Source organism: Gymnoscopelus microlampas, assembly GCF_963454915.1.
Source record: "Gymnoscopelus microlampas genome assembly, chromosome: 8".
Lineage (NCBI taxonomy): Eukaryota > Metazoa > Chordata > Actinopteri > Myctophiformes > Myctophidae > Gymnoscopelus > Gymnoscopelus microlampas.
The window spans coordinates 53,651,789-53,678,236 of record NC_139945.1 but is presented as its reverse complement, the minus strand read 5'-3'; the positions used below and the strand labels follow the sequence as shown (position 1 = coordinate 53,678,236).

Genomic DNA, 26,448 nt, shown 5'->3' with positions numbered 1-26,448 from the left:
CAGCGAGCTGTACAGTGATTTGTTGACTGGACTTTAGTTCTGCATTCACCTTGTCTGGAACATTGTCATTTTCAGTCTCCTCTGACTGATCAGGTGATGTCAGAACGCTGGGCCCGTTCCACCATAGCTGGTTCTGTATCAGGCTTTCAACACTTTCTCCTCTTGTGGGAAGGTCAGCTGGATTTATCTTCCCTGCGATGTGTGACCATGTCTCAGGGTTGGTCAGTGACTGGATCTCTGTCACTCTGTTTGCGACAAACTGTTTCCACTTCTGAGCTGAGCTGCAAATCCAATGCAGTGTAATCATAGAGTCTGTCCACATTCTTATCTGGTTTGGTTCCAGTTTTAGAGTAGTCATTAAGTTGTTGGCTAGTCTCGCTCCAATCACAGCTCCCATGAGCTCCAGGCGTGGCAGTGTCATTTTCTTGAGAGGGGCCACCCTGGATTTGGATGCGACTAGGCTCATTGTAGGTTCTCCGTCTGGTGATTCACCTTGCAGGTAGGCTGCCGCACTGTAGGCTCTTTCACTTGCGTCGCAGAACACATGTAGTGTCAGGGCATGTTTGTTTTCTGGTTGCATGTCTGTTCGATACCACCTTGGTATGGCGAGCTGGTGTAGCTGGGGTAGTTCAGAACACCACTGTTGCCATTCTCGTGTCAGGTCAGGAGGTAGCTCTTCATCCCAGGAGAGTCCTCTCTCCCACATTTCTTGAAACATGCACTTGATTCTGATTGTGAAAGGTGTCAGGAACCCGAGTGGGTCATAGATGCGTGCAGCTGACTGCAGAACACTTCTCTTGGTGTTCTTCTTTTCTTTTAGTATGTTCAATAGCGGTCTGAGGTCAAAGGTGAAGTCATCAGTTTCTGGTCTCCACACTAGGCCTAACACTTTGAGCACTGCTCCGTGTGTCTCTGGTGCCAGTGTGTGGTTTGTTGTGCCCTCCTCCCATTTCTTCTCCAGCTCATGAGAGTTGGTCATCCACTTGCAGAGGTCCATGCCTGCTGTTGACAGTATTTGTTTAGCAGTGGTTGTCACATGGTAGGCCTCTTCAACACTGTGTGAGCTAGCAATGAAATCATCCACGTAAAGTGACTCTCTTAATGTCTCTACAACCTGTGGTTGTTCTGTTTCATATTGTTTCAGGTGCTTTCTGATTGTAGCTGCGAGTAGGAATGGACTTGGGGAGGCCCCAAACACCACTCTGGTCATCCGCAGCACACGCAGCTCTCCATCCTCTTCTCCACTTGGTGGGCCTGTGAGCCACAGGAATCTCACTGCATCTCTGTCTCTCTCCACTATGGAGATCTGCAGGAAAGCCTTCTTTATGTCAGCCATGAAGGCTATTTCATGTTTTCTGAATTTTATGAGGACACTGAGGAGATCTGGATTCAGGTTTGGTCCTGTGAGCAGACAGTCATTGAGGGATGGGCGGCCATCTTCATGAGACGACGCATCAAACACCACTCTCAGTTTTGTGGTCACTTTGTCTTCTCTGAGTACTGCGTGGTGAGGTAAGTAGTATTTCACATTGTCTTCACTTGCGTTGTCTTCTGGCACATCCTCTGCAATGTTCTGCTGTAGATAGTCCTCCACTACTTCATTGTATCTGCTGTAGAATGTGACATCCTTCTTTAGTCTTCTCTTCAGACCTTCAAATCGTTTTTTAGCAACTCTGTAGTTGTCTTGGAGCTCTGCTCTTTCTGGTTTCCATGGCAACTCCACGTGGTATCGTCCATCTTTGAAAGTTGCTGTTCTCTCAAACATCTGCAGCGCCTCTTCTTCTGCTGGGTTCTGTGTGTTTTCACTTGTGATACCCAGAGACTCAATTTCCCAGAATGCACTTAGTTGCTTGGAGACAAGTGTGTCCTCTTCAAGTGGAATGAACATGCAGGTTGCCTCTGCGACACTTGACATGGACACTGGTCCCTGCACAGACCATCCGAAAGTGCTCTCCAGTGCAACTAATGTCTCTGTCAGTCTCTCCACCCTTCCTGAGACTATTTGCCAGTAGTAGTCTGCTCCTATCAGGACAGAGAGCTCAGGATCATCATCATTACCTGGGAAGTCTGCTAGTTGTAGTCCCTTTTTCTTGAGCTCATGTTCAATCTGGTCACCAGGAACTTTCATCACAGCTGAGCACACCTGTGGGGTTTCTATGGCCTCAATTTCAATTCTCTGCTGGTTGTCCCAGACATTCTCCAAGATGACTCTCACTGTGTTGCGTTGTGACATTGTGGGAACAGAGGAGCCAAACGTGTGAAGAGTGAGTGTCTCTTGTCTTATTACTGGTAATTTCAGGCTCTTCACAAGGTTTTCATGGATGAAGCTTCTCTGACTCCCTCCATCGAGTAAGCAGCGAGCTATTTTTCTCCCTAATGGGCCTGTCACCCATGCCTTAGCAGTTTGTAGCAGCACAGTGTTCTGTCCATCTGGTTTCATCTTCGCTGAGTGAGGAATTACTGAGGAAACAACAGCCTCTCCTGTCACAGTGGGGGGCTGCACCTCACCTTTCTCCCCAGTGCACACAGCAATGTGATGCCTCCTTCCACATTTTTCACATGAAGCATCCTTCACTTTACATGACTTTGCAATGTGTCTCTGTCCCAGGCACACAAAGCATCTTCCCATTTTCTTGATCTTTTCTTTGCGTTCTGGAATGCTGTTATTGGGGCAATTTTCAGATTTGTGTTCTGCACTGTCACAGAATAAACAGTTGTGTGTCTTCTGGCTGGCTGTGTGCAGTGCAGCAGCAGATTGCATGCTGGGTCTGTTCATTTTTGTGTCATTGAATGAGCATGACTGCTTCCATGGTTTGCTTTCTGGTTTCTGTTCTTTCTGGGTGTATGACGTTGTCATTTGCAGTGCTCTTTCCCTGCTCTGAACCTCCTTCTGTAGGAATTTGACAATTTCATCAACCTTCCATTCATCATCATTTCCCCTCTGACGGCTATATTCAAGAGCTATGTCATCTGGAATCATCTTCATTAAAATTGGGCATAGTAGGCTTCCATATGTATCTGACACTACACCCAGTGACTCCAAACTCCTAATTTGAATCTCACATTCATCATATAGCTGCCTTAATGCATGCACATCAGAGGATTTCTTCACAGGAGTTAGATTCAGCAGCCTTGTCATGTGAGCACTGATAACCAGATCTTTCCTTCCAAATCTGCTTTGCAGTAACGTGATAGCACTGTCATAATTAGCATCAGAAAGCATCAGTCCTGCTACTGCCTTTGCAGCTGGTCCTGTGAGATACGTTTTCAGGTAGGTGAACTTCTCACGTTTGCACAGTGCATCATTCGTGTGAATAGCAGTCTCATACTGGCTCCAAAACTCCTGCCATCTACTGACATCTCCATTGTATTTATCAATGATCAACTTCGGTAGCTTCACAGACTGTCTGTGTGCTAATGAGTTAGCTGAGTTAGCGTCGCTCACCCTTTGCTGCGTTGGTGCTTGGAGCTGATGGTTTTGATCCGCCATTTTCTTCACCATGCGCTGTGCGCGGCTCTTGTACGAGATGACACGTTGTTTGTAGTCCTCCGTTGTTTCAATCTCGTTCTCCAAGTCATCCAACGCCGTGAGCTGTTCAATTCCATTGTCCAGCTCAAATAGACTGTCCTCCTTCGCGGACAACATGTCCAATAAAGTGTTCAAGTTCTCAATGTCCGGATCTGGCTTCGTTATTTCTCCGTCTATCTGGTTCAAAAGACGTGTAGTACTACCTCGGATTGTACCCCGTTTTCTTCTCATTCTTTCCATATCTGTCCTGCGTTCCTCTTCTGTCTTTTTAGCAGCGGCTGCAGCTGCTGCTGCGAGTTCCCTCTCGCTCATAATTCCCGGGTTTCGGCACCAAAAAATGTAGAATAACTACGGTCAAGTATTGGACAGGACGTCGAAAATATGGAGTTAAAGTTGGTACTTTATATAGGAAAAAAAGGATGATACAAATGGTACAAAACAACGCTCTTATAGACGGGTTAGCTTTTAGCTTTCATTCATTCGATCCACGCAGCTAGTATTGCTCAATAGCACTGGCACAATAACACTGTCCCGGTCTTTCTTTTACATCCGGTTCACCGCTAAGCCTTGTGGGACATGCAGTTTTTACTTAACCCCTCGTTAGGTATACAAAAATAGAAAGGTGACAATTCACTGTCAAACAATGTTTTCTCAATAAACAACATCAATAAACTGTATTAAATGAAATGTATCTTTTAACTCTGCTTTTAACTGAATATAATACTTTATGAATTTAGCAGCAATTAAATCAATCATGCAAATTAACTGTAACCCATTAAGTTACAACATGGCTGCTGTGAATAGAGCCTATCCTGCTGCTGTATCCTACCGACGAAGGAATGATACGTTTTGCTGTACAAAATCTTAGACGATAACTAGTCTCATATAACGATATCGATATGCCGTGTCATCCCCCTGACCCACTCAATTATCTGCATGTGTGCACACACTCCCACACACGTGTCTGTGTCCGTGTCCGTGTCCGTACACAAGAGGGTGGACGATTCTGAGCCACCGGTGTCTTCGGCCAGAGACAAAGGGATTAGTCAGTCAGTCAATGATGTGTCATTTGACATTTACGTGCGTCATTTCTTCTCATATAATGCTGTCTGTCCATTCACCCCACATTGGTCTCCATAGTAGCCACTGTTAACTCTTTGACTGCCATGATGGCGCTGTCGTTACTTATCCTATGGAAGATGCTTTCACCGCCTAATGACGACAGACCCGGAAATGATGTAATAAAAAAAAAAAAAAGCAAATTTGATTCCTGTTTATAATACCCTGCAGTGAAATGGCTGTATCTCTGCGAGATGTCCGTTCCGCCTGCTTTACGGCAAAACAAGCCTCATTGAGACGGCCTTAGCTCTTGAATGGACCATCGCAACCGTACTATTTTTTTCTTCCTATACTACGACAACCTTGTGCGTGTAACAGGCCAATCTCCGTGAGGACGGCGGTCAAGGATAATATTCCGCGATTTTTCAAAGGTACAGTAAAATCGCTGTTTTTGCTGGCAGCAGTGGCACACTATTACTCTGGCAGTCAAAGAGTTAACCCCTCGTATTATTATTGTCATGCGATCCAAAAGAAATCTTTTCAATTTAAGTAGAGGTGCGGTCTCTTACACGTGAATTGTCATGTTAGCCATTCCTGTCGGCGTTCCGTTCTGTGGGAGGACCGTGGAGTGTCCTCAGCGACCAAATCGCAGATCTTTATTTTGGGCCATGGCAAATACAGCCAACAAGTTGAAAATAGCCGATCTACAAGCTCACAACGCATTGTGATGCGAGGCGATTTTAACCCATTAATACCTGGAACGCATCTGTGTCACTTTAGATTTCTTTGGCTATTCAAAAATAGCAGATATACAAGCTCATAGCACGGCACCGAGTGCCGCGCTATGAGCTTGTAGATCTGCTATTTTTGAAAAATCGTGAAAATTATTTTTTTATATTTTTTTCCGAAAAACTGTTAGGATTTAGAAAATGTTTAGAAGCGGCCTCAGGTCTTAATGGGTTAAAATAATAATAAAAAAGGAACGTTTTGGACTTCCAAGGTTTTCACCAGACAGCAACGATATTTATGTCGGTATATGTATATATTTTCATTATAACCCTTTTTGTTTCCATTTACCTTCTGCCCCGCCCCCTCTGTCCAGCTACGCAAGGCCATCGAGGGCTCCGTGACGGTCAAGGGCGTGAAGGTGCGCCCGCCTCTGGCCAGCTTCCGGGACAGCGGCACCAGCAGCAGCGAGAACGAGGCCACGGAGCTGCACAAGCTGTGGGACCGGCACAAGAGCATGTCCCTGCCCCGCGAACACATCCCCTCCGACTCCGACGAGAAGTCCCAGTGAGGGGGACGGGGACGGGCTTGATGCGGAGGGCAGGGGGGACAGGGAGGGGTTGTGGGGAGGGGGGTTAGCAGGAGGAGTTCTTCCCTTCAACAACCAGGAAGTCACAAACACGGCGAAATTCCTCAGGGCTCGGATAAATGTTCGATTCTACAAAGAAATTGGACTTTTTTTCCCCCCTACTTTCACTTTTCCCTTCCTGACTTTTCCCTTCCTGACTCTTCCCTTCCTGACTTTTCCATTCCTGACCACTCAATTCCAGTTCCTCTCTCTCTCTCTCTCTCTCTCTGTCTCTCTCTCTCTCTCTCTCTCATATCATAGCCCCTGCCCCTGCTCCATGGACCACAAGCCATTTCTCCAGGGGGCTCCCTCCCTGCACTGACCCCAAGCCAGACACTCCCTGGGAGAACCGGAGACACGGTTCAGACCATCGTGCCCTGCTCTCTCTCTCTCCACATCACCTTGGGAACCTACTGCAAAGGAAAAGTGTATTGTTAGGTTGTTGTTTCAGTGTGAAAGGTGGTCCAAACAACACATAGTATGACCGGGACTGGGGGTTGAATCAGAAAAAAAAGGGATGTAACTTTGTTTTATTGTTTTTAAATCCTATACTTTAGCTCATTTGTCTTTGTTTGCTGAGAGTTGCGATGTCTTTGGGACCTGCAAACGTTTTTTTTTCTTTCTTTTTAACAAGTCTTCCATTTGTGGAGAGACGTTCGGCAGTGGCAAGTGCCAAGAATAATGTATGCATGTATACTAAGGGTGAGTGTATGTATTGAAAGAATGTATTGTGTGCATGGGCGAGGGAGGTTGCAGAAATGGCTATTTCTTTTGTATGATTTTCTTTGTTGAATTGCCTATTTGAACACATTTTAGTCTTAGCATTTCAGCTCTGTGATCATTTTGGTCGCCATCGGATCAGATGGTCCGGCTGTAATGCGATGCATTTGACGCAGAGACATTCGTAACCACTTTCAACGTGGCGTCCCTATTTTGGGCATGTCGTTATCTGTAAAAAAATGATTGAGTCACATCGCAACGCGGCTTGTGAGCTATTCATCGTACAACAAAGTATTTAGGGCTTAAGTGGTTAAGGCCTGTTTTTAAACATTTTTTAAAAATGTTAAAGCAGGGGTCTTCAACAGGGGGTCCGGGACCCCTAGGGGGTCCTCAGAGCTACTATAGGGGGTCCGCCAAATGTTTGTGTGATATGATTTCGTTTTTTTACATTAACCACTTGAACCCTAAAATTCCTTTTCTGGGGGGAACAACAGCTATTAGCTATTGCCGAAAATAGCAGATCTACAAGCTCTCAACGCCTCGCGCTGCGAGGCGTTGAGAGCTTGTAGATCTGCTATTTTCGGCAAAGAGGCTATAGGTGTAGAGGGGAAAAAATAGCAGACTAAGTAAAAAAAAAAAAACTGAAACAATATAGAGTAGGGGGTCCCTGCTTCATCTCTCTCTCAGCTAGGGGGTCCTTGGCCTGAAAACGTTGAAGACCCCTGTGTTAAAAAAATGTAACATATACACCAAGACATGCCCAAAATAGCGACGCAATGTTTAAATATTTAGCAAAAGAGAGGCAGGATATGCACATCCCCACAGTTCTTGAAACAACCGGTGCTGGACCAAAATACGCTCAAAGTAAAGAAATGTCTGCACACAGCATACAATGCTCTCCTGTGCCTTCTTTTTAGGCTAACCTGATGAATCCTTTCATGGGTGAGACGTTGTTTGTCGAATAAAGCATGGGAAAGCATTATATACTGTGTGCGGATATAATCTTTCTTTACTTAAAAGTGGCTAATACCCACCGTTCTGGGTTTGTTCATATTTCTACATACTGGAATCACATAGTATCACGTCACACTTGGCCTCGGTTCTCTGTATTTTCTCATCTCGTTTTATCGTTTCCATTCTACATCTCTGTTCCTGTGTATGTTATCGTTTTCCATTCTCCATCACTGCTCCTTCCTCTTATTCGTTTTGATTTTTTCCCTCCTCTCGACACTGCTGGTCTAAGACAGCTGAACTGAGAGAGTCGTCTATGCAAGAAGACATGCCCGTCTAATACGGGTGAACGTACCTGTAGACCTTTTCACGATGTACACTCCTTTCATAGCTACAGCCTTACACACACACACACACACACACATACAGTAGTCACACACACGCATACTTGAAACATACACACACAAAAGACCCAGACGGCGCAGTCCAATAGCAGAGGCTTTCTTCCTCTAAATATAGCCCTTAATAACCCTGAGAGCATTGGGTGGCTGGAGAGTGCGGGAGGAGCGGGGGAGGAAGAAAATGTAACCGCTAGTCAACAGGCAGCTGAGAGAATAAAGGCGTCACGCACCCGATCCATGAATGCTCTGGGCATTTTCATCAATCTGCCTTTTAACGGCCTTGTTAGCCAACCCCGCCGTTGTTATCGCAAATGCACTATTACCCCGCTGGCTAAATGACGCAAGAGCCAGGCACTAACATTTCTCAAAAACGCCCCTTGTTATTTACACGTACGTGGCACTGGCTGATTGAGTACCGTCATATGACGAAGGGGGGGGGTTGTTTCTTTTCTTTTACTCGCGGAGATCACTGGAATAATGTTCTAGACAGATGTAAGAATATGAGCCTGTACAAAAGGGGCATTTAACGTACCGTCTTGCCCCCCCCTGGACACCAAATGTACAGAAGCGAAAGAATGTTTAGTTTGTGGTCCAAATCATCGAAAGAATAGGGCATAGGTTCAAAAACAAATCATTTTTAATACTAACCAGTAGGTCGACTAGGTAAGCCGTCGGAGATAAATTTTGTACGACGAGATCCGGTACGTAAAGTATTGTCGCATCTTGGCACAGAATCCTGTTTTCCAGATGACCGTACAGTGCAGCATAAAGTGCTTGAGGTCAGACTGGGCTGGCTGTTAATGATTTCATGTCGGTATGCTTGGGCAGCCTGTATGATTTGATTGATATGCAGAATTAATCATGTATTTACTAAGGGATGGTGTGTTAACGCAGTGCTCCAGGCTCATCTGTGTGTGTGCTCGGTGCGTATCGATGGAAAGGGATCAATTCTTCGTCCCTCCATTTTTCTCTCTCTTTCTCCTCGCGCGCGCTTCCTGGTTCGAGGTTATGTGAGGAGGATGTCTAGCGATGCCCCAGAGAATTTCTCCATAATAGTTACTCAGAGGATTTCAGTGCACACACACACACACACACACACACACACAGACAGACACAAAGAAACATACACAAACACACACAATCATTCCAGCCAATTGAGTGTACTGCATGCAATTTAATTTGGGTGGTTGGTTGTCTTGTTACCACTGAAAATAACACATGCACGCATCGATCGTAGTGCACATATTGATTACGTACAGGCTCACTCACACATAAGTACACACACATAGACAGAAAACAGCATGGGGAATGCATGGGTCTTTGAGGGCTGCAGATTTTTTTGTTTTTATACATTTTTGAAGTTTATGACCAAAAAGAACAAAAATTATATGTTTGGACAAAAAAAAAAGACAAAACAGGGAGAGCAAATGTGCATCTTTCTGTGTATATTCTGTGTAGGTTCTTATTCTCACACTCATTTTGTATGTCATGTCAGAAGATGATTTGAGTTCTCCCGGTCCGATCCAATGTGCTTTAATTGTGAGCCTAAATTTGAACACAGGGACAGGGTTTCTATCTGGGTGTTGAAAACTTACATTTGTCTCTTGAATATATTATTTAACATCATGGCTGTAATATAAGACCTTATTATCTATTAACAGATCCCACGTGGGGTTTTTCAGAAAGATTTTGGTGGGAGGTGATATATGATTTTTTTGTTTAGGTGATGATTTGTTTTGTTTTTGTTTGTTTTCTACTCGCTACTCACACTGTTTGTTTTATATATATGATTCTGTTAGATTTGATGTCTTTTTATATTTTCTGCTCACCTCGGTGACACGACTGAAGCGTTTTTCCCCCCCATGTTTTATGTTTGCCCTTCAGGTTAACGCTTATGGAAAGAGAGCCACTAACGTAGTTGATGTGTGACAAGTATGCCGATGTTGTGTTTGTCGTTCCTGTATCGTCAGCAGTGTGTGTGTGTGTGTGTGTGTGTGTGTGTGCGCTCGCTCTCGCGGTGGTCTGTGACACGTTCATTCCACAAGTGCCTGCTTCTGTTCATCCGTACGTTTCAAAGAGTAGAGATCACACACTACCCGAGCCGTGTGTGTGTGTGTGTGTGTGTGTGTGTGTGTGTGTGTGTGTGTGTGTGTGTGTGTGTGTGTGTGTGTGTGTGTGTGTGTGTGTGTGTGTGTGTGTGTGTGTGGTTTCATGGTCAAAAACACAAATACATAGGCAAATGCACTTTTAGTTTTTACACACACACACACACACACACACACACACACGCGCGCAGAGAGAGCGTGGATGATGTGTTGGCATGGTGTGCAATTAAGCGCCTATCGCTATGGCAACCTGTCATCAGCATCAGCTCCCCCCAGCTGCTAGCCCCAGGGAGCAACGGAGATGCGCAGTTGTCTCATTTGGTTTCTGTTTGCGCCGTTTTGTTGTGCTTCTCATTCCCTTCTCATTACTCTGATGCCCCCCCCTCCAACACACACACACACACACACACACACACACACACGGACACGCCTTCCTCTGTTGAGTCGACATCATCGCCTTGTCTGCTTCCAGTTCCAGATAGATCTAGAATGAAGCAGGTGTATATTTTTTTTGATCTGTACTAATCGAATTAGAATTTGTGATTTGTTGCATTGGGGGGTTGTTTATTTGTCTCCGTGTGTTGTCGTTCTTTATTTTGTTTTATGAATGATCTCTCCATAGGTAATCGATCTGTGCAATAACGATTGTTCATCTCATTTTGTAACCTAGTTTTAATCGATGACTTGACATGAACGCAAGATAACCTTATTTTTCTACCGAAAAAAAGTGAAAAGTGTATAAAGATGTATGTGTACGAGGAGAACTAAATCCACGCGCAGATTAGTTCCGGGTTTTCTCTGTGTGCATGTGTGTGAAGACGAAAAAGCAAAAGCTTGACGTGCGTTTCTGATGGCGTTACACGCATGTAAAGATGTGCAGGGCTCCGATAACCCCCCCCCCCCCCCCTAAAAAGCCTCAGTGAAAATAGCTCGCCTTTCTCCGTTTTTCTCTCTCAACACTACAAGTACTGTAGATAATATTAGATTCACTCAAATGAACCAAGAACATTGAGATGAACACACTCTGCACTTTGGGGGAACCACATGGCCCTTCGTCGAACAAGAGAAAGGACCAGCTTGACTCACTTTGGCTTCTGGTGGGGGGGGAAACGTGTCCCGCTGCTGCTCAGACTGTAGCTGACACTCCCGTATCCCCTGATTCCAGTTCAGCTTTGCCACAGCTGCCCGGCCTAGCCCTCAGGACACGGGTGCGTTGATGGAACCCGATGAGCGGGTCAGTTCGATGAGGGTTGACCTGTATTCACTCCACACTTTATGGGCTGTCGGACTGTACGCTGTGTACGGCCCAGCCAGCCCCCCTACGATGAGCCGCAAGGGGCCAAACCAGGCAGAGGAGGCTGAACATAATCCAGAGCTATTTTTCACATGGACAATAGAACAAAAAAAAAAATGTTTTGTATATCAGGGATGAATAAAGAGATTTTAACAAATGAGCGGTTGACCATGAGGGTATTTATTGTCGATTATTATGATTCCATCTGTATCTCCATTTTTGAGTGGTGCTAGCCACTCCAAGGACTGACTTTGTGTGTGGGTCTGTCTGTCCGTCCGTCTGTTTGAGCACGGCCTCAACAGCTGCGGCTGATTGCAACACAAAGATGCAACCAGTTACACTAATTATACACAAACAGGAGTGCAACACACACACACACACACACACTTAAGTAAAAATACTTAAAATGAGTAAAAATACTTAAAAGATGTCAAAATGAGTAGAAACACTTGTGTAAAAGTCAGTAAAAACATTTTAAATTACTTAAAATTAGTAAAAAATACTTTAGTCATCAAAGTCTGTAAAAAGTAATTATTTTAAGTCAAAGCACTTAAAAGTTACTTTATTGAGTAGAAATACTTGCGCACACACATTCACACGTGCGCGCACACACACACACACACACACACACACACACACACTAAAACAACCGATCTACAATTTGAGTAAACATACTTTCAGTACTTAAAAGTAACTTAAGTGAGTTAAAATATTTAAAAGATGTTTCTGCCAATATAAAGCAGTCTTATAACTAATAATAGCTTAATGAAATGAACTCATGAAAGGCACCACTCTCTTCACACTGGGTGTGATTTTTGTTATCATCTCTGTTGTTCCACAGCTGTCCTTCTCTCTCTTGTGCTGTGAGGGTCCATGCATGTCTCAGCCTCCAATGTAGCTACGAACAGCCTTCTCTTGAGGTCTTCTCTCTCATGTCAGATGTCCACACTCTCCTTATCCCATGCAGGGCAAACCTTCAGTCTGTTCTGTTCAAGAATTAACCTTTCAGACCAAGGTTCTTTAAAGACGGGGTGCCGTGATTTTCAGTGATTTTTCCCCCCCAAAACATAATCATCAGGTATTATGGTTATACTAGGAGGAAGATTTTTTCAAAAAAGTGTACAGAAATTGTTAAAAATATTTTTTTATGTGGACACGCCTCCAGTTCATTAACTATACCTGGTTCTCACCTTAGCACCTCCTCCACCACCTTAGCACCACCCACCTGTCCTAGTCCCTCCTCCTCCTCATGCCCACACCCATAGATATATATAAACACTAGATGACCGTGCTGCTGGCCAATGGAGTACGACGCTGCTACATGGCGGCCATCTTGCGACGGTCATTCATAACATTATGTTTTATTATTTTTTTAAAAACATGATTATAATTATGAGTATGCGGTATCATAACTACATCTTTGGTGTTTACAAAACACCAAACCGTTTGAAAATCGGATGAAAATTGAGCATGCTATGGTTATTTCAAAGTACATGCACCATAGACATAATGTTATGAATGACCGTCCCAAGATGGCCGCGGTTGAGCTGCGCTTGTGACGCCCCCTTGAGGCATCTAGCCTTTATATAGACGGATTTCCGCGCGACGTCATCACAGAGCAGAATGCGCAATCTGCGCATGCTCGGGGGAAACGAATTGTTGCGCCGTTCACTCTGTTGTTGTGTTCGGGAGTTAGATAATTCTGCTATTATAGGCATAATAGGCATAATGCTGCTATTATATACAAACAGATCCAACTTCCGACAAATCATTTTTATTGAGTAAACAAGGTATTACAAACTGCATAATTTAATCTACTTTAATTAAACCCGGTGAAGATCATTTATTTTATGAATGGACATTTGACCAGAGCTGCTGCGGGTAATGGCGCCCTCTATAGGCTACCCCCGGATCTGCACGGTCATATCCTCTCATGTTTACTAACAGGAAACCTGTCTATATATCTATGCCCACACCTGTTGTGTTATGATAATGAGGGGGAGGGTATGTTTTTACTATGTCACTAAAGCGCTGTTTTTCTATTGGCACGTTTGACCCTCAAGGTTTCAGCCTCCAGGAAGAAACTCCAAATAGTCAGAGAAGACATAAAACACCATAAAACCACCACCGGGGGGCTTAATGAGGTTGATAGAACTTCATTAAGCCTTAATGAAGTTCTATCAACCTCATAGACACATGAAAAACAGAAAAAGTGCAAAAACATGGCACCAGCTCTTTAAAGAACCCTTAACCACTGAAACCCTATATACTTCATCAACCAGTGTCTCGCAGGGCTCTATAATTAAAAACCTCCTTTTTTCCCTTAATTGAAAATAGCTGATCGACAAGCTCACAACGTGACACATTGTCAGCTTGTATTGAATTGAATGGTTCTTCGTGGAACCATATAGGCTTTTAAAGAACCATCTAAAGGACTAATTTTTAAACCACGTCATATAATTGGTCCTCTAACTAATGCTCATAACTCTGAGAGTGTACAAATGGAACCAAATGGACCCTTACAGGTTCATTTGGTTCCATTTGTACACTCTCAAAGTTACACACCCATAAGGGGCCATTTGGAAGCCCATGAGGGTCCTGGACCCCAACTTTATACCCACTGGTGTAGCCAGTTGGCTCCCTCATGGGCTTCCAAATGGCCGCTTACAGGTGTGTAACCCTGAGAGTGTACAAATGGAACCAAATGGACCTGTAAGGGTCCATTTGGTTCCATTTGTACACTCTCAGAGTTATTGTGCATAGAGCCTATTGTTCTGTGTGTACCAGTCTGTCCATCTCTCCTCTCTTTGGCCTCAATCAGGAGTTGTTTGTTGTTTACCTCACTCTCTAGTCCTGTTGTTTGTGTTGCTCTCTCTGTGTGAGCGAGATCATGACATTGGTGCGCTAACGAGCACATCAAGGCTTAATTAGCCACTCAGTTCGTTGGTTAAGTAGGCTGCAGCTCTCTCCCTATGGGTGACCTTCAGGTGGGAGCAAGTCGGTTTTCTCTCCCTTGTGGTGTCTGGAAGAAAGTGTGTGTGTGTGTGTGTGTGTGTGTGTGTGTGTGTGTGTGTGTGTGTGTGTGTGTGTGTGTGTGTGTGTGTGTGTGTGTGTGTGTGTCAGAATGAGCTCAGGAACATTGAGATGCTGGCAGCGATAGGTCTCATTTAACACTGTTCATTGCACAGATCATGTCTGGAGCACTGTTTGTCTGTAACTCTGAGGGTGTACAAATTGAACCTAATCAGCTAATCTTCAGCACCAATGGACCGATCACACACACTCCCAGGAGGCCAGAGCAGACCCTCTGCCCCAAATGTTTCACATTGGCCTGTTATAACGCCACCAGGAGGCCATATGTTTTTGCAAAACATATTTTTAGCGGTGCCAACCACTCTATAGCTGACTTTGTCTGTGTGTCCGTCCGTCCGTATGTCCGTCCGCAAGTGATGTCATGAGTATGCCTCTTTACTCATGCAGAAGAAACCTAACCACAACCGGACATGAGTCATGCCTAGGACCTACCATGTATCGACGAAATGGTGACAAAGGCTCATGTAAGCCATACCTTTCGGGTCTGGCAAAGACTGAAACCGCGACATATACGGGAAGTCGGGATCCGTGTGTCTGTCCGGGTGTCCGGGTGTCCGGGTGTCCTCTGTATTCTTATTGGCTGGGCTATAAACAAATATTGATGACAACATCAATACGGGGCTCATCAAAGGCACCGCTTCCTTCACACAGGGTGTGATTTTTTAATATTAGTCCTACAGATTTTGTCCAAACATCACGCAAATCAGTACACATTATCTCTATAGTCATTTGATCAAGACTGATCTGTCCGATTTTTCATATGCCATCCTGATGGCTAAGATTGGCTTCCAAAGTTTGCAGGAGTGGCTCAAATCATGAATGCAGCATCCGATCGCCGTGAAACTTTGCAGCACATTCCCACTAGGCCAAGGAAGAAATGCCACCCTACATTTTTCAAATCGGCCTCATGGTGGCGCTGTAAAAGCCAGAACTCTTGAACCGTAGGTCATACAATCAAAAATAATTTTCCCTTGGATTCTTGGATTATTTTGCAAATCCCCAAATAAGCCACGCCCATTTCCACCTGACAAGCTTTAACCATGTTGCATTTTTTGGAAAAACACACTTTTTGCTATTACTCCTACCGACCAAAACCTCACCCAAATTGGTACACCATATCTCTGTAGTTTGCGGGAGGGGTCCATTTTGTACAAAATACCACAAGCACCGCTGGACCGATCGGTGAGAAACTTTGACCGCGCACTCCTAGTGGGCCAAGGAAAACATTTTTTAAATCGTCCTGTTATAGCGCCACTAGGAGGCTGTAGTCATGTGATCAAGACGTATCTGTCAGATTTCTCACGTTCCATTCGAATTGGTTGCCTTCCAAACGATCGCCATGTTTTAAAAAAAAATGCCATATATTATGAACGCAGCTCCCGATTACTATGAAACTTTGCACGTACGCGCACAGTAGGCCAAGGAAGTACCTCCACCCCAACAGCCCACTTAACGTTTTGGCCAAAAACTCTTGAACTCTTGAGCTTGTAAAATATTTTTCCCTGGATTCCTTGGAATCTTACTAATCCATATAGGCCCCTAAACCTGTGCCAGATTACATTTTCTGCCATCTTGCATTTTCTTCAAAACACGCTCTTTCAGATTGTGTCCAAACAGTACACATTATCTCTTGGGTCATGTGATCAAGATGTATGAGTATCCATGTCCGCTACTTTAGACCAAATCTGCAAACGGTAACCGAAAATCTCGCCCCAAAACACACTCGCCCCCTTTTTTTCCGCAGACCGCTCGCCCCAGCTGTTGTATTATTTTATTTGTTTTACTGAGGTTAAGTTTAGGAATAAGGTTAGGTTTAGGCATATTTTTATTGAGGTTACGTTTAGGAATAAGGTTAGATTTAGGCATAGTTTTACTCAAGTTACGTTTAGGAATAACATGGTGGTGGGGGGCACGGTGGCGCAGTCGGTAGCGCTGTCGCCTCACAGCTAGAATGTCCTGTGTTTGATTCCCGCAGGGGACGCTGTGGGCGCTGGGGTGTGTTCTCTCCTCCGCGTCATCAGTGCCCACACCCTAGGTGGGGTTGGCGAAAGGGCCTACTCTGTGTGGAGTTGCATGTTCTCCCCGTGTCTCCTAGGGTAGGTACCCTCACAAAAAACATGCAGTAATCCTGGTCACTATACTGCCTCCCCCTGGCCAGCTGGGGCGCCTGATGGAGGGGAAAGGAACTGGTTGGAATAACGTGTTCCTTCCACGTGCTACGTCCAACCAGGGAAACTCCCCCCTGTCAGGTGACAAGAAGGTCAGTTGGCTCTCATGCATTGAAGGAGGCATGAGCTCGGCCCTGGCCTCCCTAGGTTGGCAGAGGGAAGGTAGTGCCCAGGATTACATGCTTAGGCATTGGCACTGGGTGAAAAAATAGGGGTTACAAAATCGTGGGATAAACATAAAAAGAAAAAAGGAATAACATGGTGGCACTGGTGACCATTCCGAGGTCGCCGGATTTGACCCGGGGCGAGGGTGTTTTGGGGCGAGCGTTCTTGTATTCTTGCAAACTACCAAACGAGTGGATCTGTGCGAGTATGAGTATGTTTACATATGAATATGTTTGTCATAGAGAGATGAGATACTTGCCAGCGGGTGCAACACAGATTAGAGCTTTTTCCTGACTCCTCTGTTGTGGATTATGTCTGTTGTGTAAACTGTAATCCACTCTAATCTAACTGCTCACCAACTGCAGAGATTAGACCAGGGCCGGAGTGGGACTCCAAATCTGGCCGGGAGATACACGCCCACCCAGGCCACCCTGCGCGCGCGCAGCGCGCGCCGATTTTTTCGGGGGGCCCTTTTTTTGGGGGGCCCTTATTTTTGGGGGGCCTTACAAAAGGGGGCCCTTTTTGGGGGTTAAAGGTAGGGGGGAGGCCCGCAGCTGCACTGAGCTGCAAGCAACACTGACTGCATTGAATTGAAATTGACTGTGGTTGGCCTGGCCTGAGCTTAGGAGAGATTTTTTTTTGCTGCATCATTTAAACGCCGCGCTGGCTGTGGATGGCTGGCCTGACCTGATATTTTTTTTTTATGCAAAAAAAAAAAAAAAAAAAAAAAATGTTTTTTTTTTTTTTTTTCAGGCAGGCCACTAGAGGGCAGGCCACCGGGAATAGTCCCGGTCCTCCCGACGGCCAATCCGGGCCTGGATTAGACACCCAACACCTCTCAATCCTGTTATGCATTTGGATTAATCACAGCTGTGTGTGTGTGTGTGTGTGTGTGTGTGTGTGTGTGTGTGTGTGTGTGTGTGTGTGTGTGTGTGTGTGTGTGTGTGTGTGTGTGTGTGTGTGTGTGTGTGTGTGTGTGTGTGTGTGTGTGTGTGTGTGTTTGTGTGTGTGTCTGGTGAGTTAGTCAGAGACAGAGAGGGACCACGGAGGTATGCATGATGATCAATAAAAGAGGGGGGGAAAGTATTCTTCACTCAATGCCTCTCCTTCAAACCAGGGGTTCCCACACTTTGTCTCTGTAAAATATTTATAAATAAATAAGAAAACCAAAATATCAAACTTGTAGATCTTCTGCTTTGGAACTTCTTGGGAACATTTTTGAATGATTTTGAAACTGAATACTTTTGGACAATAATCTTGCCAAAATATGGATGCCAGGTTGAAAAGTCGTTATACTGGCACGATAATGAATCTAATAATATTTAGTATTTATTCATTTATATATTTATAATGTAGGCCTCTTCTATTTTCCTATTGCACCCCCTGGCAGACCCCCTGGGGGCCGTGGTCCCTACTTTGAAAACCACGTGTCCCAAACCATCATCCACACTCGGAACTAGAAAGTAGAGCGAACCTATACCACCAGCCTCCACAGCAGAGCAAGCTCCTTTCTCCCCCAAAGTACAGTGGTCCATACTCTGCTGCATATTCACTGACAGTGTCAGCGTAAACCGTGCCTTTACAGTGAGTTACAGCTAACGTTTTCCCTCCCGTTGGTTAATCTCCAACCTTTCGCTGGAAGACAGATTGATGTAATTGTTGTTGGTAAGTGGGACAGACGACTGAAGAAAGTTGCACTCACGGAGAACGCTACTGCATCTTGCATTGTGCGCGCGCGCGCGTGTGTGTGTGTGTGTGTGTGTGTGTGTGTGTGTGTGTGTGTGTGTGTGTGTGTGTGTGTGTGTGTGTGTGTGCGTGTGCGTGTGCGCGTGCGAGCTCCTATCAGAAGCGGTGATGGATAAAGGAGATGAGTTATGACAGCCATGAGATCTCATTTTGCCTCTGCTTAAAGCCTCACGTCAGTCCAATTATTATCCCAGGCGCTGGCGGCTCCAATGGCTCGGGAAGCCAGGACAAGTGTTGGTTAATGCCGTCGCAGCCAGAGGCAGCAATATCGACTCATTTATTCATGAGGAGAAACAGGCTTTCACCTCAGTCTGTTAGCTCGTTTTCCTTTCATCTGGGAGCAGCAGCTGTTCGAACTCGCAAACAAAACAGGCTCAAAACTTCACGGCACATTTATAAATGCCCCAAATGTTAAAGGTAGGGTAAGTGATTTTCTTTGGTTAAAATAAGTGTTGAATAGCTCTATATTCTGATAGCACTCATTGCTATAGAGTGTTTGTTCAGTAAAAGGAGTCTCCTTGTCTCTCCAGCTCTTTATAAAACAGAAAATGCATTTTCGTTTCAGTTTCAGTTTCATTTCCAATTGTATCCAATCAGGATAGAGAACTCAATCAGGATATAGTTTAAAAAAAAAAAGTGAAATTGGAAGTGATGACACTAAGAAATGAGCAGGCAAAATTGGAACTGGAACACTATAAAAATGAAGCTTATAAATGGGTACTTTCTCCTGATTGGCTGAGATTTTGACACCTACCGGAAAATGTATTTTCTGTTTATTAAAGAGCTGGAGAGACGGGGAGACTCCAGTTACTGAACAAACACTCTATAGCAATGATTACTATCAGAATATAGTGCTTTAACCTTTTAACAAAATACTTTTTGTTTTAACCAAAAAATATCACTTACCCTACCTTTAACTAACTTGCGTCAGATATTTGTGAGCTGCGTTTAATGGTTCCGGTGTTGGGTGAACAAACTCACAGAAAGGACTACTTTCTTATGCCAAAAACAACAGTTTTATTACCACACATGATGCAACGGAATCCGAATCAGCTTTATTGTCACATCACAGGTTTACAAGTAAAAAAGTGGGTGAAATGAGTTTTCCTGCATAGTTCCCATTGTTATTTCCATAGAAAAAATCACACCCAGTGTGAAGTGGGCGGTGTGTGGTCATCACAACATGACTCACTTTAAAAAAAAAGAACAAATTACTTTTTTTAAAGTCCATTCATAGGGCTGCACATGTGTCATGTGTTTCGCTAGCCAATCACAGTCCTGAATTTGCAAAGTCAGCCAATCACATTACAGTTAGTGGTGATGACACTAGCTGTAATGTGATTGGCTGACTTTGCAAAAGTATCGTGTCCAAAACTCAGTTATAGGGGGCGGCTACACCGCCCCAAAAAGAAGGGGAAGAAGAAGAGGGGGATGGGGTGCAAGTGGAAAAGGAGATCAGACAAGAGAACAAAAAAACAAAAAAACAAAAAAAAACAACAACAACCACAGTTAGCACGAAGATAACTCAACACTACAACCCATGAAGAACACTACGACCCCCCAGGGCCTCTGTCCCCGCCGGCGTTCCGTTCCGTCGGACGCTGACCACCAGGACACCGTCGGGACCGAAGTTTCCGCTCACCGACAATGGGTCCATGTCCTCCGGCAGCAAGGACTTATGGGTAAACGTGTCACTGACACTCCCGTCGTCCAGCACCTTAAGGACAGCGAGTGAGAGAGAAGGAGAAAATGATAAACAAGAGTTGAGAAGGAACGGAAGGGAAGATATCGAAACTTTGCAGGAGGGGGGGGTTGGGAGCAGTCAGGCGGGTAAACATCACTTTATCGAAAAAATGGATAAAGTGAAAGGTCACGCGGTGCAGGTAGTCTGGAGGAGAGGATACGTGTGCAGAGTGGGCGAACGGGGTGCAATGAGAGGTGAAAAATAATAGTCTGAGAAGCAGTGGAAGAGAGAGACAGAGAAAGAGACGCGGAGGTCAGCGCTGCTCAGCCGGCGGAGAGGAAAGGAAGAAGGAAGAGGAAAACGCAGAGAGGCGGAGGAAATGGACCATGACGGGGTTTTCTCCAAAGAGCCCACTTTCCCACGCTGGACCCTTTTTTTTTTAAAGCAGGTGAACAGATGTCGGCTTTTCAGCCACTTCCGTTGACCTGCTTATAAGTACTTTTCAACAGCATGCGGGCCCAGCGGAAGCCTTCGGCCTCCCTCCCCTCCCGCTGTCTCCTCCAAATGATTAGCATCACACACCTATAACGCCTAATAAGGCCACGGAGGGGATAGAGAGACAGCTGATAACAAGTAAGCTAGTGCTGAAGTATTCCCCCCCGGTCGTACTGCTATACCAGTCACATCTATGAGTTCAGCCCAGGAGACAGGACTGCGTTCGCAGCAAAAACCTGATTTTGCGCACGCGCACGCACGCTGTTATGTTTCCATCCCTGTATGTCTGTTTATCTCGAGCAGTTAATACATTTGTACAAAACTTGGTGGAAAGGTTGGTCCTGGGTCAAGGAAGAACTGAGTACCTGTTCACACTGATTGGCCAAAATGTGGCGTGGCCTATAGATAAACAGACACCTTGATGGAGGTCTAGGTCGCTGCGCTCTACTGAGCTCATTTCATAATTGTTTCTCACACCTACGTGCGTGCACACACACACACGCGCGCACGCACGTACGCACGCACGCACGCACGCACGCACGCACGCACGCACGCACGCACGCACACACACACACACACACACAAAACTGTTAGGTTTTAGAAGACATTTGTAAAATCCCCAGAAGCAAAGATTTGAGTTAAAAACCTTCCCTTTAAAAAAGTATATAGTGCCGCGCTATGAGCTTGTAGATCTGCTATTTTTAGAAAAGTATTTCCACTTTTCCATTTTGGCAATTTAAATCTACAAGCTCACAATGCTTCGCATCTACATTGCGTCTACATTGCAGTATTGATACTTTTACTTAAAGCTGTACAGTGCAAATTTCAAAAAAACGATTTTTAGCAGCCTCTGCTGGTCATTACCGTCACTGCAGGCCGTTTGTTTATTACTTCGTTACCCAGAATTCCATTCGTTTTCACCGGAAGACGGAAGCGTTTCAAAAATCGTTCTTTTAATTGTTTTATACGATCTGTGGATCGTTTCTCTTAGCCAGTGGAGCTTTAGTTACCGTGCAGCTGTGTTTTCTTTTTCTGATTTTTTTCGTTCTTCAAATCATACAATCTGTTAAAATCAGCGTGAGTTTCCTTTTTGTTATTAGCGCGGTAGTTCCTGGCCAAACAGGAAACCGGTACAGTAGTTCCTGGCCAAACAGGAAACCGGTGCATTTCCGCTTCCATTTTCCGGCCAGATGACGTCATTTTCGCGGGGCAGTCAACCCCGACCATGTTCAATAGAAAATATATAAATAAAAGGCTTCCGGGGGTGAAATTCATGGAGTGGGTGTTGTGAAACATTTGCCACTCACAAAAGATATACAATTTAACTTTAGTTTTATTGAAAAAGTTACCTAGCATTACTTTAAGTAAAACCTGTGAGTACTTCTTCCATCACTGCACATGCGCACACACCTTCTCAGCGTGAATGACAACGTAGTGGTTGTAAGCTAGCACCACAATGTCATGTGGCTCGAACTGGCTGACATCGGCTGACATGTAGTAGCTGTCTCCTGATGAGCACACCGCTCCCACACTGGCCTGGCATCCTGTCACAGCGCCACCACTAGGTCCTGGAGGGGAACAGCACACAATTCACTGTAAAAAACGGTGATGTTTCATCACAGTCCAGAACAAATTGTGATCATATTAATTCCTTTTGTGGCTGTCGTTTTTACGGAAATATAAATAATGTGCCTTTTGATGGAATACTGGTTGAGAGGCTTGTTTTTATTTTTGTTTTCAGATTCGTCATTTAATACTACTTCCACAATGCAGCCATATACTGATGAATTATACGTTTTTCCTCTTCGTCGGGTTGATCAAATTATCCAGTTATACTCAATAAGACTTGTTCTAAATGATACTGACATGATACTGACATGATACTGACATACTGACATGATACTGACATGATACTGACATGATACTGACATACTGACATGATACTGACATACTGACATGATACTGACATGATACTGGCATGATCAGAGCCGCATTAACCGCGGAACTTAGTGGAACTGGCGTTCCACGGCCCGCAGCCTGCAGGGCCCTGTGAGAATTGTGTATTTAATTTTTGTGTATTTAAAGATTTTTTTTTGATTTATATTGGTTAAATAGAACCGAAATAGACCGAATTAGACCCGAATTAGACCGAATTAGACCCGAAAAATTTCGCGCGCTGCGTGCGTGCATGCGCGTGAAATTACGCGACTGGGGGGGCCTTTGATTTTGTGGTGTTCCACGGCCCTGAGGGGTCTTAATGCGGCCCTGGGCATGATACATTACAGTCATTTAGCAGACGCTTTTATCCAAAGCAACTTACAATAAGTGCATTCAACAGGCAAGAAAACTACTAGTCTCACCAGAAGTCTTAATTGCATTCTCTTCTAAAACAAGCAAGAGCTCATTTGACTATAGGAAAATCAAATGAGCAAGAGCTAAAACAGTGTATCAAATAAACAAGATCCAATAAAACAAGTGCTCATACAATAATTTACAACAAGAAGGCAAGGCTAAGAGGAAGGGTCAGGGTAGTGTTTCCTGAAGAGGTGGGTTTTCAGCCTAATGCGAAAGATGGGCAGTGACTCCGCTGTCCTCACATCAGTGGGGAGTTCATTCCACCACTGTGGGGCCAGAACAGATAAAAGCTGTGACCGTGTAGATCGGCCAGAAGGACCACTGTGTGACGGGGGCAACCAGTCGCCTCGAGGCGGCAGACCAAAGTTGTCGGGCAGGGGTATAAGGCTTGACCATAGCCTGGAGGTAAGAAGGGGCTGTTCCTGTCGATGCCCCATAGGCTAACACTAGGGTCTTAAACTGAATGCCAGCCTCTACTGATACTGACATGACACAGAAATGATAGTGGTTAAGAGGCTTGCACCTCAAGCCACCCCATTCCCTTTGCTGGACTGTTCAAATCCCGCCTGAAGATCTCCTGGCCATTCCATTTTAAAACATGTACACCTTCCTTAGATTTGTACATCTTATATGTACACCTTCCTTAGATTTGTACATCTTATATGTACACCTTTCTTACACTTTTCAATGCAATCTTCCAGTCCTCTGTAATACATACACAATACTGTATATGACATTAAATGGTCAATTCTGCGCTTTGTAGGGGGAAGCCCACAAGCACAATTCTGTATATGAGAGATACGGTATACTGCTTTTATTTGTAAATAAGAAAACAACATATCTAGTCCCCACATCATCTGGGAATATTCTAGAGATATAAATCCTGCGTAAAACAGTGAAAATGTTCCTATAAATTGTACCAAATTCAGGCTTGTAAAAGTTTATCGTTCAGTTGTTTGCCGTGTATGTGAGTTTTATGTCCTCGCTGGAGAACGCTGTGTCTGCTGTTGGGAACATAAAACATGTTTAGTAGCTGTCATGGAGAAAGCATTGACCTGACAGACAGGTACTATAGAGCCTTACACTAAACAAAGAACTTAAGAAGAAGTTATTTCAGTTCAAGTTGAATTCAAAGTGCTTTACGCCAAAAAACAAGACATCAAGACACAGAACAATTAGTCACAAGAATTGAAACCGAACATTTGAATAATAGAAAAAATAAGAGAGTAAAACAATTTGTTGATGAACCTCATAAATGTGGTGCTTAAAAATGCTGATTCTCCAAGGCTTCAGAAGAAGGCCTTGCACAACACATTAAAATTCACACTTTGACTTCCCTACAAGTGTTGAGGGTTTTTTTTTATGGGAAACACACTAGCCATGTGTAATTAGCAAATGTAATCCATTCATTCTCTCTCTTTATTCCATTGGGAGGTTTACATCATCTCTCTCTCTCTCTCTCTCTCTCTCTCTCTCTCTCTCTCTCTCTCTCTCTCTCTCTCTCTCTCTCTCTCTCAGAATCAGATTACAATAAAGCACTTTCACACATACCAGGCTTGGTTTGCATATTGTGTTCACACAATCTCACAAATCTGATATGACGCTGACACATTACTGGGACTTTCTTCCTTTCCCTCGCTTTGTACTTACTGTAGTCGCGTGGCGGTGTCGCACACCGAAAATAGCCGATCTACAAGCTCACAACGTGTCACAGCACAACCCGCTGTGATCGGCTATCTGACGCACAACCAGTGGTGGAAAAAGTACTCAAATGTTTTACTTAAGTAAAAGTACCAATACTGCAATATGAAAATACTCTGTTACAAGTAAAAGTCCAGAATTAAAATTTGACTTGAGTAAAAGTACAAAAGTATTGGCATCAAAATGTACTTAAAGTACCAAAAGTAAAAGTACTAAATATTAGAAAATAGCAGATCTACAAGCTCACAACCGCGACGCGTTGTGAGCTTGTAGATCGGCTATTTTCAAATAGCCTAGGTATAAAATAGGTTTAAAGTGGTTAATGTATGTTTCATTATATCATAATTTATATCTGAAAAGTAACTAGAGTTTTCAAATAATTGTAGTGGAGTAAAAGTACAATATTTGCCCCTGAGATGTAGTGGAGTAGAAGTAAAAGTATTGGAAATTGGAAATACTCAAGTAAAGTACAAATACCTCAAAATTGTACTTAAGTACAGTACTTAAGTAAATGCACTTAGTTACTTTCCACCACTGCGCACAACTAAGGAACAGATCATCCTAATAACTGCTCCACTTACCGGAGTGTCCGTAGGAGGGGCCCCTGCCGTATCGGCTGAAGGGGGACAGGCAGAGGGGGCCCCCGGCATGGCCCTCCTCTCCAAACAGGCTGTGGGGGCCAGCGGGGTCCACGAAAGGTTCAAACAGGGGCTCCAGCGAGTCACCAGACCCCCCCGTCGAACCCTCTGACCGGTAAGAACTGGAGGTGCTGTAGCGCGCCGACGAACGGTACGAAGAGGACGAGGAGCGTCGACTGGAGGAAGTCAGAGATGTGCTGGCAGACGACATAATCATCAAACACAGACTAATGCAATTAGTATTAACCGGTTAATACTAGTTAATTAGTATTAACTAACCGGAAGCTTCCGGAGCTCAGCAGAGTCTTACTATAGGATGCCCGTGAAGCTGCCTCGGTATAAACGCTTGTCACACACTCAAAGAGCCATTCACCACTCACACACACACTGTCCCTTCTTTGTGGCGGTGCACTTCTTGTAAAGGGCCCAGTGCATTGTGGGTCAGTGGAGTGACGCGCAGGACCAAGGGCCTTCTCCATACAAGGCGTTGTGTGTCCAGCTACCACAGCCAGGAATAATAACGGACAAACTGATAAGGACTACAGAACCCCCACCCCCCCAACACACACTCACACTCACACATACACACAACAAAGTGACAGAGATAAGGCCGAAGATGCTTTTGGTATGTAGGTCACAGAGCAGTGGAGCGGTTTCTGTGGTCGAGTCGTCCGTTAGACCAAACGGCCACGGACCAAACTCTCTATCAACAACATGGACCACTTTGGATGCTCACTTACTTGCCCAGGGCAGAATAGATTGTTAAAGTTCAAATCTCAAATTGATGAGACCGAGTGACCAAAATTATCTTTTTTTTTTGCAATAAATAGATTGAAACTGAAGTGGCCTTTTTCACAAAAGCAGTTATTGGCTCGTAATCATATAGGAGAACCGTTTTTGGTGCTACTATGTCACATATCTTTAAAAGGTGCTATAAAGCATCACAACCATCCCAAAGAAACACTGAGGAACCCTGACGTGCTAGACAGC

At 44.5% G+C, this 26,448-nt stretch overlaps 2 protein-coding genes across 2 annotated transcripts in view; one reads left to right on the top strand and one right to left on the bottom strand.

The window, feature by feature from the left end:
- LOC311050142 (chloride channel protein 2-like) overlaps positions 1 to 5,885 on the top strand; it is a gene marked incomplete at its 3' end in the record, with an annotated part of 256,197 nt that extends 250,312 nt beyond the window's left edge. The window contains exon 23 of the mRNA XM_084064112.1: positions 5,691 to 5,885. Coding sequence (XP_083920238.1) covers positions 5,691 to 5,885 — 195 coding nt within the window. The remainder of the gene's footprint in view (positions 1 to 5,690) is intronic.
- A 14,176-nt stretch (positions 5,886 to 20,061) lies between these two features.
- LOC311050645 (uncharacterized protein) lies at positions 20,062 to 25,669 on the bottom strand (the record flags this gene model as incomplete). Its single annotated transcript, XM_084064731.1, has 3 exons — positions 20,062 to 20,302; positions 22,175 to 22,332; positions 25,402 to 25,669. 3 exons carry the CDS (start codon positions 25,667 to 25,669, stop codon positions 20,117 to 20,119), a joined length of 612 nt encoding a protein of 203 aa, XP_083920857.1. The 3' UTR covers positions 20,062 to 20,116.
- Positions 25,670 to 26,448: the final 779 nt, after the last annotated feature.